The sequence below is a fragment of the Coenobita brevimanus genome, chromosome 52 (genome assembly GCF_032717465.1).
Source record: "Coenobita brevimanus isolate Jiangsu-jjx chromosome 52, ASM3271746v2, whole genome shotgun sequence".
NCBI lineage: Eukaryota > Metazoa > Arthropoda > Malacostraca > Decapoda > Coenobitidae > Coenobita > Coenobita brevimanus.
Window position 1 is genome coordinate 38971952 of NC_137005.1, and position 14150 is coordinate 38986101.

At 45.2% G+C, this 14150-nt stretch overlaps 1 protein-coding gene across 1 annotated transcript in view; it reads right to left on the bottom strand.

The window, feature by feature from the left end:
* Positions 1-13788, bottom strand: part of Sirt7 (sirtuin 7) — a 28316-nt gene extending 14528 nt beyond the window's left edge. Inside the window, exons 1-8 of the mRNA XM_080273057.1 lie at positions 13544-13788; positions 12664-12859; positions 12341-12569; positions 11602-11786; positions 11407-11557; positions 9608-9735; positions 6394-6491; positions 3859-3949 (exon numbers count right to left, since the gene is read on the bottom strand). Coding sequence (XP_080129183.1) covers positions 3859-3949; positions 6394-6491; positions 9608-9735; positions 11407-11557; positions 11602-11786; positions 12341-12569; positions 12664-12859; positions 13544-13788 — 1323 coding nt within the window. The remainder of the gene's footprint in view (positions 1-3858; positions 3950-6393; positions 6492-9607; positions 9736-11406; positions 11558-11601; positions 11787-12340; positions 12570-12663; positions 12860-13543) is intronic.
* Positions 13789-14150: the final 362 nt, after the last annotated feature.

The window sequence follows — 14150 nt, forward strand, 5'->3', positions numbered from 1 at the left end:
TCTCATCCTCGGCTTCCCCCCTCCCTCTCCCCCCCTCCACCTCACTCACATACACTCTCTTCGTCAGTCACTCACCCTCCATCCTCTCCACATGGCCAAACCACCTCAGTGTATTCCTCCTAACGCTTCCTATCACATCCACATCCACACCACAACGCTCCTTTATATCCAAATTTGTCAGCCTGTCTCTCCATGTGACTCCACAGGCTCCTCTTAAATAACTCATTTCCACTGCTCTCACTCTTGACTTGTGTCCTTCCAACAAAGTCAAAGCTTCACTTCCATACGTTAGAGTTTCAACCCAATCTCCAAAGAGAAAAATTCACTCAGTTCACCATCCACACGCACTGCAGCCTTAGCACCATCATACATACACTTCACAGCATTCAACAACTTCCCATCTACTCCATGCATTCTTAATACTTTCCACAATCCTTGTCTATCGACTCTGTCATATGCTTCCTCCAAATCCATGAAAGCTGCATACAACTTCTTTCCCTTCTCTAGAAACTTTTCCACTAAAGATCTAAGAATGAATATCTGATCTACACAACCTCTTCCCTTCCTAATGCCTCCCTGTTCTTTTCCAACTAATTCCTCTGCAGCCTTGGCTCAGTGGGTTAGAGCGCTCTGCTCTGACCGAAGGGAGGATTGAATCCACCCAAGGGTCATTGGTAGACATCAGGAAGGGCATCCGGTCATAAAATGCTACACGCTCCAGTCCAAAAGTCCTCTACCCAGGGGCAATGCCTTAGCCTTTCGGGGATACCTGGCGTAAAACCAAATTTTTTTTTTTTTTTCTCTAACTCTGTCAATAAGTATCCTACCATACACTTTTTCTATTATACTAAGAAGACAAATGCCCCTATGATTACCACACACTTCTTTTTCCCCTTTTCCTTTGTACAAGGGAATAATTATACCTGACTTCCAATCCTCCGGGACTCTACCTTCCCCTCAGGCAAATCTGCACATCTTCCACATCCATTGTACTACTCTCTCTCTCCCCCATGCTTCAGCATTTCACCACACACTCCATCAATTCCTGGGGCTTTCCCCAATTTAACTTTCTTCATTGCTTCCACAAGTTCTATCCTACTGATTTCTTCTTGTCTTCTCACCTCCCTCCTTCTCCCAGCCATTCCCCAGCCACTTATACTCGCATTACTTCCATCCTCTATGTTCAACAATTTCTTAACGTGTTCTCTCCATCTGCTCACTTTTTCTCCGTTCTCCACTAGTAATCTACCATTTTTATCTTTCACTCCCCTGCTAACTTCACTTCCACCCTGTCTTACTCTTTTCACCTCTTTCCAGGACATTTTCTTACAGTCCCTCCACTTTACACTCAAATTCCTTCCAAATTCCTCATCCACTCTCTTCTTACTCTCTCTTACTAATCTTGTCACCTCTCTCTACCTTTCTACATAGAACTCTCTCTTCCGCCTCTCAACTTCTTCCATGCCCCTATTTCTTATCCATTCATTGTATGCTTTCTTCTTTTATGCCAGAGCCTGTCTCACCTCTTCATTCCACCACGCTGTTCCTTGCACCCCCCCTCCGTCTTCTCTTCCTTCCACACACCACATCACATGCTGCACATATTTCTTCTGTGAATATCCTGCACACACCTTCCACATCCCCCATCTGCTCCAATTCATATTTGCCTAATCTTTCCTCCACTTCTCTCTTATATTCTGCCTTTTTCTCATCCTCTTGTAACCTTTCCACTCTCCTTGCAAATACTCCTTCTTCCCGTCCTTTGCTTCTTCTATTTCTCCATCTTATTTGGATCTTGATTCTGGTCACCACCAAGTAGTGATCAGAAAGTCCACTCCCCCAACCTCTTACGCTCTTGCATCCATTACACATTTTTGCATCCTTTCATCCACACACACATAATCAATCATTGCCTTCCTTTCATTCAGTTCACCACCCACTCTTCTCATCACTCGCCATGTATACCTGTGGATCATTTTGTGCCTGAAGAGGGTATTGGCTATCACCAACCCCTTCCCAGCACAAATGTCCACTAATGCACTGCCATTCTCATCTACCTCAGCAGGCACACCCCACTCACCAACTATTCCATCCACCTTCACATTCTCTACTTTACCATTCATATCACCGTTCAAAAACACTCTCTCGTTCCTTCCAAACTTTTCCATGCACACTTCCACATTTGTCCAGAACCCTTTTCTCACTCTGCTCGCACGATCTTGCGTTGGTGCATACACACACACAATCGCCCACATTTGTATTCCAACTTTCAATCCTTGATCCAACTGATCCATACTCTCTTATGTTCTTCTTCCATCTTTTACTCACAACTATACACACTCCTTCTTTTGCCCTCTCATTCTCACCTACTCCTGCACATATACCCCATCCATATTCCCATTCTCTCACACTTTCTCCTCTCCATTTAGTCTCAGGTACTCCACATACATCAGCTTTCGCACCCTCAAGCACCTGGAAAATCTCTCTCTCTTTCACCTCATCATTTGCACCCCTTACATTCCATGTTGCGATTACCATGTCCTTTGTCCGGTCCTTGGTCATCAACTTTTGGTCAGTCCTTGTCAGAGGCTTCTTGTTCATCTTTTTAGTTAGTTGTTTTCCGGGGAGGGGCACTAACCCTCCGCCAACCCTTTTAGTCACCTTCTACGACAAGCAGGGATACCGGGGGAGTATTCTTGAAAAAAAAAAACCTACCCCCAGGGTAGGACAGGCTCCAGAATACAACGTCTTCCATACAAGAGTAACAGGATATTTGCAGTTTGTTTCTGGGTTTTGTGAATGTGAGTCACATGGCTTAAAAGTAAAATGTAGAAGAGAGTAAAGTGACGTCTGTTTAGTGCAGGTGGTTTACAGAGTGATGTGCTGATGAATGGAAAGACTTAACCTGGTGGAACAGTTTACGCAGCTACTGCAGTACTCATAGGAAAAAGGAGGTAAATACATACAATTAGTGAAGATCACAGTGGTTCATGGAATATAATGGTGAGTACTACAGATGCCTTAATTCAAAATGGAAACTGAGTAAAGGAGACAGCTACAGAACTGCATGAAGGTGTGTCCGTGCTCTAACTGTGTGATACACTAATATGGCATGAGTAAGAATGTAAAAAAACAAAGGAACTGGGACTGTTTGAGGGAAAGTGTGGACTATGCTGGATGGATATGAAACACAATGATTCATTAAAGATAAGCATTAAGAAAATCTACTTCTCTGTGAGTAAAAGAATATGTTTTAAGACTATTGCAGGGGGAATGGATATAAATAGGGGATGAAGAGTGTCTCCATGAGTGAGTTTGAAGATAGAAGGGGGCACAGTAAGCCAATAGCATGGTTGAATATGCAGAACTGATGCACAAGAGAACAATATGAGTGTTTAGAAAGATCACGAATTAACGAAGGATCTAAATGGATGAATGAAGTATGTTTGAAGATCCACATGGCAAGAAATGATGCCCATTTCTTCTTATCTGATAGTTGATTGAGTGATTATTTCACGAAGGTATATGGAGCAAATTTAAACGTTAAAATACACAAAAATATATTTGGAGATGTCATTTTGTTCTGAGCCAGAACCAAGATTTCAAAGGTTTCAGTCACTGTGAATGACTGCCTAGCTCATTTCATTGATAGTTTTCATGCAGTTGTGTCCCCTCTCTGTTCTGAAACCTACCTCACCCCATCTCTTATGAAGGAATTGTGGTTGGGATGCTGCTGCTGCTGCTGACAATGATGATTTATGAAAAATATAATCATGGTGATAATTATTGAAATAAAGATAATGATTATGATAAAGTCCAACAGATATTCAGTGCACATTACCTCACTTGCCCTCCTACCTGAGCCAACTGTTTGCTCTTTGCCTGTATCTCATCCTTAGTGTCCTCCTGCTCTGTCTTGCGGGACAACCACACCTTTCGTCGCTCACGCCTGAAGAGATACATTATCAAAATTCCAAATGAACACTGAATACTGCATAAGAGAGGATACAGTATAAGAAAAAAATTAAACCTGTTCAAAATATTGTATATAACACTTTCGCAGTCTTTGGACGCAGAACTGCGTCCAGTCTGAAAGTGTCCAACCTGCTCTAACAATATGGATCTGTACCCAAACAAAGGAACATTCACCATAAGTCAGGTATTGCATCTAGTGTCTAATATTAGCCTGAGTGAATTTCCATTTCAATGATACTATTTTCATTCATAAGAAAATCCAAAAACATGACCAAAAAACACCTAGAAAGAAAAGCTATATAAACATTCCTGTGTGCTATTTCAACTTACACTCATCGTATCTACAGTACAGTATTTTACTTTGTGCAACATCACTTTGTTTTTCTTTCATCTTATTGTACAAAGTCTTAGTTTTCTAACAGTAAAAACAAATCTGCTAATCCAAATATTTCCAGGCAAAAAAATCTGGGAAAAAAAAAAAAAAAAAAAATCGGGGTGAGGATTTTCAACTGGCAAGGGAGAATGAGGGGGGGGATTCAACTTATACTCATCACAATCATTTTACTTTATGCAATATCAATTTCTTTTTTCTTTCATCTTATTCTACAAAGTCTCAGCTTTCTAACAGTATAAAAATAAATCCACTAATCCAAATAATGTATTCTGTGGTGAAAAAATGATCGGAAAAGAAAAAAACTCAAGCATGCAGATTTTCAGCTGGTGAGGGAGAGTGGTGAGGGGGAAAGCAAGGAGGATTATGCTGGCTGCAAGGGGGTCAGACCATGAAAGTATTAATTAAATTACACATATACAGTATACTACACACCCATACCGTGGTATCCAGCAGTGTTGAATACCAGTGGGAGTGTTTGGTCAGCGAGTATGTCAGATATCGAAGCAATTTTCCCCATAAGATATTAAAGAAAAGCCAGAGATGCGTTCCAGACCCAAACTCAAACTCTCACATACCTTATTTAATCAGCAGAGACTGGCACAGAAACACCATAGGCAATGTTATTATCCTCATAAACAATATTGTTGCTAAAAAATGGTACAACAAAGATCACATGCAGGAGGGTAGGGTGGTGGGATGTGTGGTATTCAACATGGCTTCAGGACAACTGTCTGACAGCAAAAACCAGGCAGGCAACTGGCAGCCCACCAAGCAGGGGTAAGGGAGGGCAGGGGGGATGGGGAGGAAGACATGCAGGGATGGGGGAAGGTGGGAGGATGAGGAGGGAGATAAGCAGGGGTGGGGGAGGGCAGAGATATGGGGAGGGAGACAAGCAGGGGTGGGGGAGGGCAGAGATATGGGGAGGGAGACAAGCAGGGGTGGGGGGACAGGGAAGGAGACGAGACAAACTGCTCTATTACCCCGCCCCCCGTGTCGCTCGCTCACTCTCACTCACTCACCACTATCACTCTCACTCACTCACCACTCTCACTCACTCGCTTGCTCACTCACTCACTCACCACCCTTACTCGCTCGCTCACTCTCACTTACTCACTCACACACAAGTGATGTATCGGATACCAAATTTTAGAGCTCTGCGAAGGCGGAGCCGGATATCTATTTCTCATACAACCCAGTTGCGGATAAAGCCGCAGAGGTTAAGATGTTAATTTTTGTGGATGCGGACACGACTGCGGATTATTTTTACCTCCATGTACGTGGCTGTGGACACCAGAATCAAGGAGAGTGTACTGAGATGGTATGATCATGTGGAGAATGGATAACAATAGAGTGGTGAAAAAGGTATATCTGAGCAAATCTGAAGGAGGAAGAAGGCGAGGTAGGCCAAGGAGAATGTGGAAAGACATGGTGGATGAGTGTGTGAGGAAGAGAGGTATGGAAGTCGTCATGGCTAGAGGACTGACAGGAGATCGAGTTGGCTGGATGACTTTTTGTGAGATGAAGTGCATGATCAGGGATTTGGCACCCCTTTTTAATGTGACAGTGTCCAGGCTGACTCTATCAGATATGTTTACATGAAGCTACAGAATGTGATGAATGATTTTGGCATATCAGATACAGCCAGGAATCCGGGGGCATGAATGATGAGTGACTGGAACCATGGCCCATTGGACTGGGCAAACTTAGGCTGTCTGGACTTGCTCCTCCTCACCCTGCCCTAGGGTGGGAAAGGAGGTCTGGATGATGATGATGGATTAACCCTGAATATTTTACATCAGCATACCACAGCCATAACATGGAACTGCCATGTACATCTAATTCTTATGTAAACACTGTATGCACCACTTACTGATACTTTCACTGCACCAAATGACTAAAAATTCCATGAAAAGCAAAATGTAGCTACATTAAATATTCCTTAACCTTTGGTTCTGCTTACTGCCAGCTCATTTTATTAAGTGTAAAAGAATTTATTCATCACCAAAACCCTTGGTTATACTGACCTTTTATTATACTCCTCAACAAGTTTTGCATTTTCTTCCAACACCCGCCTGTCATCTTGTGTAAGAGATTCATGCTTCTTCCGCAATATAGCAGACACCTGAAAAGACAATACAGCATTCCAGTTAAAGTACACTGGGTCCTGTACCAGGAAATGACAAATGGTCAGTAAAGGGTGAACTTGAGCACCAAAAAAAATCTAGCAGTTTGATAAGCAAAGATGGGAGTTTAGAGAACTGAATGTGTGAAAGGCTATATACAGCAGGAAGAGATGGTTGCCAGTACACTGAGGGGCGGTAACAAAGAACAGAGTGGTGAGCATGGAAGTAAAGATGTCATTGCGCTACAGTATTATGATCCCCACACCAATCCATCATAGTGAAGCTTGGACTTTGCTACAAGGATATACCAGATACTCAACAGTGAAAAAAATGAAAATGAGTTAATCTGAGAAGCATGTGGAGATATACTGACAAATAAGGAAATTTGTGAGTGCTGCAGTGTTGATCTGGATGTGCCAGAAGTGTTTGGAGATATAACCTGAGATGGTCTGGCCATGCAGAGAATGGGGAATGAGTCTGACTACAAGAGTGTACGTGAATGCGGTGGAGGGAGAAGGGGAAAGACAGACCAAAGATGAAGTGGTGAGGTACACGAAAGAGGGTGGTGTGAGATGGAGGGAAGACAGCCTGATGGCAGAGAACAGGGCAAAGTGGAAGCAATCAGTTTATGACTACCCTCTCCTAGTTGAGCAAAATGGAGGCAGTGTGTTCATAACTATCCCCTCCAGTATTATGGCATCTGGCTAAAAGTAAATACTGAGCTCCCACACCACATGGAATACCTTTATAATAGCATCTTCTCTGACCTTCAATCACCTATTTCTCTGAAGGATTAAATTTCCTTATGACAAAACTGTATGGCTGACTTTAGGATATACTGTACCTGGACATATAGTCCAAATAAATATCATAACACATCTGTAGGCATTATAGCCTTTACACTGTCAAAAGTGCAATTTACTTATGATATATCATGATACGGTACAATCCAGTAATAATCAAATAAGTTGAATGGGTTGGAAGCTCACATCATTATGGACCCTCAACATATAAAAGCTTCATTCACCAATTTGGTACATACCTGCCTCTCTTACTTATGACCAGCCAAGTTATTGCTATATTCTCAATGAATATTTTGAACCACCCACAGCTATTTCTCACCGCAATATCATTCATGGACTTAACACACTATTGATCACTATTACAAACATTTGACTCTTCCAAAAATCTACATTATTGCTTTCCACCACTTAGGCTACCCTAAGAAGTATTATGTGCCATCAGAAAAAACTACCTTCATTCATTCATTCATTGCCAGACGCCATGTATCCCAAACGGGGTGGCCAACGGCTTAGAGTTAATTGTTTTACAGGGAGGGGAACTAATCCTCCACCAACCCCACTTGACACGTAGGGATGCCAACAGCATCTGGTGTTCCCAGGCGGTCACCCATCCAAGTACTAACCAGACCCAACGTTGCTCTTAAATGTGATACACTGTGGCACATCGACCAAGACTCTGGAACACCATCCTTTTCCAATGAACGTGGGTTTTCAGTTAGTGATACCATATTGTAATTTCAAAGCCCATCAGACTCTGGTCCTGATTTTTTTTTTTCCCTGATGGTACAAGACTTATAAGCATGCTAATGTCTGTTAAGACTAATAACATGTATAGTAATTATTTTCCATGCAGTTACTGCTAAGGAACAGATTCCATAGCAGCTCCTTCCCACTGATGCTGAAAACTGTATGGCAAGTATTAAATGCTTACCTAGTAATATTTAGTGGTGAATAAGAAGTTAGCACTTCTTATTGCATCCCGCCTCCTAGAGTTGTATCAAAGATTTATTTGCTTAATACACTCATCATATCTGGACTTGAAAGTGGCCATTGTGGGTACTGTTCCCACACTGAAAGTCCATTCCAGGTACTGTTACCACACTGAGAGTCCATTCCAGGTACTATTACTACACAGAGTCCATTCCAGGTGCTGTTACCATACTGAGAGTCCATTCCAGGTACTATTACCACACAGAGTTCATCCCAGGCACTGTTACCACACAGAGTCCATTCCAGGTACCGGTACTGTTACCACACTGAGATTCCATTCCATTTTCATCACACTGACATTCTACAGAAAATATTAATATGGGGTATGACACTGACATTCTACAGAAAATATTAATACAGGGTGGGTTATTATGATGATTATCATCATCATCATGATATCATTAAACCAACTGGGACTGGTGATTGCTGCCTTCACAGGTCAGGTCCCACTAAGCTTGGCTGCCACTTGTGTCTCATCTTAATGAAAATTTATAATTAATAATTTCCAAATTATGCACAGCATATATTTATGCAGCTTTTGAAACATATAACCAGTAGGCTACTTTGATAATCGTTATATTTCATAATGATATAAATACAAAACTGCACTGGTGGAAAGGATGTTCATTTTTTCACATGTCTGTAACTCCCAAGGCCATTGCTGTAATACTTGTACCTCTCCCTCCTGCTGCCACTGGATATCGGCAGTCTCAAATGGCTGCAGTGATACACCTAGCCTAATCACAAAGCTAAGGTTAAGGTTGAGGGATATGACTAGAATTGGTAAGTTCTGTCACACTATCCTCAATGGACAAAATAATCATTACGATGGATGCCAGCTGATCACTTCGTAAATTCAACATCAAGATAATTTCTGCAACTTTTTATGCTAATGCCAATTACCATCAAGGATTACTCCACACATTAAACACCGTATCATAGTGTAATACTGAAAAAAGAGCTCTCCCAGCTTTTTACCCAAAGTCTGTGTATTTTTTACACTGAAATACCCAAGCTTTGTTAAAAATTCGACAACCATGCTGACCGAACAATTCATGTACGTTTGACAAGTCACGAGGACTGGTTTTAGAAACCTCACCATACCCGAAATGACTTTACTTACCAAAGAATCCCTACGCCCTGATTTATAAGTTACGAAAGTGCAACATTTCTCTTTGTATATGTATTACTGAGGCCTGATATGGCATGTAAACCGATATAACCAATTACGCCTTCAAGAAAAATTGGTGCTTGCTTTCCCTGTCAGCCCTGGTGCTTCGGGTGGACTGGGTTTTGGTTTAATTTAAAGCAACAACACTTACTTTCTTCATGTGAGCCCCATCTCCTTTGCTCATGTTAATAGTGGCCGTGGCAGCAGCTTTTCTTCTGCCAGGTTCGGCCGGCAAGCCATCCTCGTCGTCCATAGTGGTGTTTACAAACATTGACGACTCTCCGTCACAAAGACCATCTCTAGATTTACAACATCCACTCTTTGATTTCTTTTTATTTTCTCTAATTATTCATATTTTCATCCCAATCAAGTAATAAATATCAGTTTGTAATTATACTTTATAATTCCTCTTTAAAGAGAACAGTTTATTAGAAGAAGGAGGGAACATCTGCAATTTAAAGGGACCCAACTAGCAACCTTCCGACCCCTAGCGAGGAGTCAACGAACCTCCCACAGAAATCTGCAAGAAGGGCTGGGATTCTCAGACGTATTTGCGATCGATTCCATGCCGTAACTTAGATTTTTTTTTTTTTTTTTACAGGAAGAGCTAGAGACACGAAAATAGCTTTTCGCATTCCTTTTCTTGTTCTTCATACAAAATCGGGTAGTTGTAGTTTTTTCCTTTTCCAGAAAAAAAAAAAAAATCGGTCATTGAAAGAAATGCTTATTGTTGTAAATGTATACATAGTACATATAAAACAAAAGGAGATTGTGAGTCTTTCCACACACCCCTTCAGCAAACACATGTACAGCTAACAAAAAGAGGTGGTGGGGTCTTGCTACACACTCCTTCAGCATTCTCCTTGTACTTCTTCCAGAATCACAGTTACGACAGGAATTGGATCGTAAATAATAGTTACGCTGGATGTTTTTAGTCCGACTTCTCGTTCTAAAGACACCAGCGACTGAGCGGGGTCCTCTTTACAGGCAGTCCAAGGATTGGTGTAACATAAGTATTGTGAGATTGTCTGCCGTTCCTGTAATTTAGAATTGGTGAATACACGTGTAAGTTGTTGCCCGGAGTTTTTATGCCCTGTTCCTCCCGGTCAAGAAAAGGACCCAACTATACGCCTAGGACGGGAAGCCGACCTAAAAACACCCAGCATAACACAGCTTATTCTGCATCCAACTTCTTGGGCTCAGATACGGGTGCGGGCCTTGGGTTCTTTTATTCTAGACCGGGCTATAGAGTATGCAGACAAGGGATAAGGCTCAAACACGGGCTAACCAGTTCCACACGTACAGTATATTACCTTAGGGTACAACTGTTCACACACTAGTACATGGACAATTCTGTATGAGATACAAGTACACTATATGACACAGTACAATACCCATATATAACATGAACACAGTATAGCACACGACACAACCTATCTGTATATCACAAACAATAGAACATAAAACACAAGCTAGACATATATTGCACAGAGGGGAACAACACGATCGGCAATCCAGATATAGAATGTGACACTACACTGAAATATACTACCATGAAGATATATCACATGAGTCTTTTACATAGGCGTACATACTGTATATCACGGGGACGGATATTCCACGGGACTAAAACACTGTAACTTTATCACCACTCGTATGACACAGGGGTCGCAGTACACATGTGAAGGGCCACAGATATTACCAGGGGAGTGTGGGTATTACCTACGGGGTGGAGGGTCACACACAGGGGGGGGGGCACACACAAGGGAACACACACAGGGAACACTACACGGGGGTCTAGTATGAATTAGAGAACGCAGGAGTGCGACACTCTGGACAAGAGGGGGAGAGGGGTTCACACAGGGTCTCTAGCACTGGGAATCGTTGAGGGGGAAATATTTCAGTGTAGGCCAGGTCGCCGGTGGGTGCTAGGAGCACGCCCAAGACTACGGCACAGGTAGCCACAGGTGACGGCCTGGTATGGGAGAAGGGCCGTCTGGGGTGCGTTCCTGGCAAAGGTCTCGTACGGTGTGATCAGGGGTCCAGGTCGAGCTGATGTGCGGCCCTTTTCTGATGGGGGCCCTGGGGGTGTGATGGCCCTCTGGATTGGGGCCAAGCAGGGCTAGGAGGCAAGCAGCACGGCACCTGCCCTTGGCCGTGGTAGGAGTCCTGGGGACGGGTCTGGGCTGATCCAGGCCTGGGGTCAGCTGCAGAGTGCCCTTCGTCATCCTGGGGCTGCAGTCTCACTGGGAGGAGGAGGTCATCAGGGGTTGACTGCAGCCGCTCACCCTGGGGGAGTCCGTCAGTCGCTGGGGGCATCGGGGGCTGGGCTGCAGGGACAGGATGCCTGGCCTCAGGGTGGGTCCATCCCAGGTACTCTCTGACGAGGGCCCTGTTGGGGAGCAGTCTCCACCCTTCGTAGAGGAGGGGGAGCGGGAGGGGCATCTCGCTTGGCCCCAGGAGGGGTGGGCCAAGCGAGAGACGGCGCCTTTGTAGGGAGCCTCCAGGGTAGTTGAGGAGGGACGACCAGTGGTCTGTCCCTCAGCCTGGCGGGCCTGAAGGTCCCTGCCAAAACTCCACTCCGGGGCAGAGGAAAGAGGTCCAGAGGACACTCCTTCCACCTGGCAGGTCCAGGGGATGATGCCCAGGCTCCCTCCCAAGGTAGTGGTCAAGGAAGATCTGGTGGACATTCCCTTGGGCTGACAGGTCCAGGGGACGCTGCCGTGGGACCACTCGTTACAGGGACAGCAGGAGAAGTCCCGGAGGGCCTTCTGTCTTCTGCGGCAGGTCCGGTGGACTCTGCTGCCCTCCTGCTGTTGGGGAAAAGTGCAGCTTGGGGACGACCGATGGTCTCTTCCCCGGTGGCAGATCCGGTGGACACTACCATGGGGCCCGTCGGCCTCCTGGGGAGCACAGGCAAAGGTCATCGAGGTGACGGTCCAAGACTCCTGCTCCCGGAGGTGGGTGGCAGAAGGAGGAGATCTGGTGGACTCTCCTCCTACAGTAGATCCGATGGATACTACTGTGCTGCTGATCCCCCTGGGGTATAGTAGGACTGTGAGCGCTGGTGGTGACTCTCCCTCTCGTGAAGGCAGGTCCGGTGGACTCTGCGTCTGAAGGCCTACTTGGGACTGTCAAAGGGCAAGTCCCACCCCAATTCTGGCGAGTGTTCTCCCCATCAGAGGGTAGTGTACTCAATTGGTGTACTTCCTGGTGGTCTGGCTGCATGGAAGAGGGCTGTAGGGTCATTGGGGATATGAGCCGCTGTGGCACGGAATGCATATGTGTCTCCCCATTGCCTCCTCCTGGGGTGGGGGCCACCTCCCCATGTTCTCCTTCTGGGGTGGTGGTGTCGGGATCACTCCGTCGGGTGGGTATTTCAATAAGTGTGCTTCGTACATGCCTGCCCTATATGTGCCAGGTCAGGGGTCAAAGGTCATAAGGGCAGAATATATTAAAAATGCTAAAAGTACGACCTTGCACACATGAAATGCTAAGGCTTCGAAGATTATTAAGCCAGGGCCATGATTCTTGTGTGGAATGTTGCACTGAAGTACCTCCGTATATAAAAGACATTAGTGACGAAACTCACTTCCGGTCGCTAACAAAGCTTGGTACTCGTCGCTTACCCCGGCCGCTCGGCAGACACTCATGGGTGGACTAGGAACAATTGTTCAGTGTTTAATGTGCCACTCTTTTTCCAAACCGAGTAAACTTATTATTTTTAATATAATTATTATAACTAAGACATCCATGGGAAGTTGCAAAAATTGTTATGCTACATGTTCTTACGTCAACCTCTCATCCTTAGAACACTAGCTACTGAGCTGGGGTTCTCTTTCAAGACCGGAACTAGAATACACAAGAGGAAAAGGGCATAAAACTTGGCTGACCAACCTTAGATGTATATTACCTTAGTTACAATCAGTACAGTACAGTATTAATTATATACACAGTCAGGTTAAGGGGGACACTATTAGGCTAGTTGATTCTGGCCCGTATGTGATTAAGGCGTCTGGCAATAAAGAGATAGATAGATAGATTCTGGCCCGGGCTGCTGTGGGTCTGGGTTGCTTACAAGTGGCACCTGGGCGTGGGAGGTAGCTCGTCGGGTGTGCCTTCCCGGAGGAGGCACGGGACTACTGCTGGTGGCGGTGTTGTCCGGACTAGGCTGCTGGTCAGTGTGGAGGGAGGCCCTTCCCTAGTGGGGCCTCGATGGGGAAGGCGGCCCTCTGGACTGGGGCCAAATAGGGCAATCAGGTGTGTTTGCCTCTGCCTGCTCCTGGAGGAGGACTGCCTACTGGTGGGGTTGGGGAGGTCACGCCCTGGCATCCTAGGGGTGCCCCTGGGCGTCAGGGGGCTGTGGTCTCCGCTGGGTCGAGCTGCCATCAGGAGCTGCCTGCAGCGTACCTTCCTCGTGGAGTCTGTCAGCTGAGGGCATCACCCGGGTGCTGGCTGCAGGGCACGGACCCCCAAGCTCGTGATGGGCCCTCGCCACAGCTCCTCCAGCTGCAACTCCTCTGGGGAACTGCACCTGTAGGGAGAGAGAGAAAAGCATCCTGCTCAGCCTCTGGATGGGTGGTGGGCCAAGCTAGGGACTTCCTCCAAGGGGATAGTCACAAGGACAGTAGACGAAGTGCGTACAGTGGCCGTCCCTTCCTTCCCAGTGTGTACAGTGGCCATCACCGCAGTTC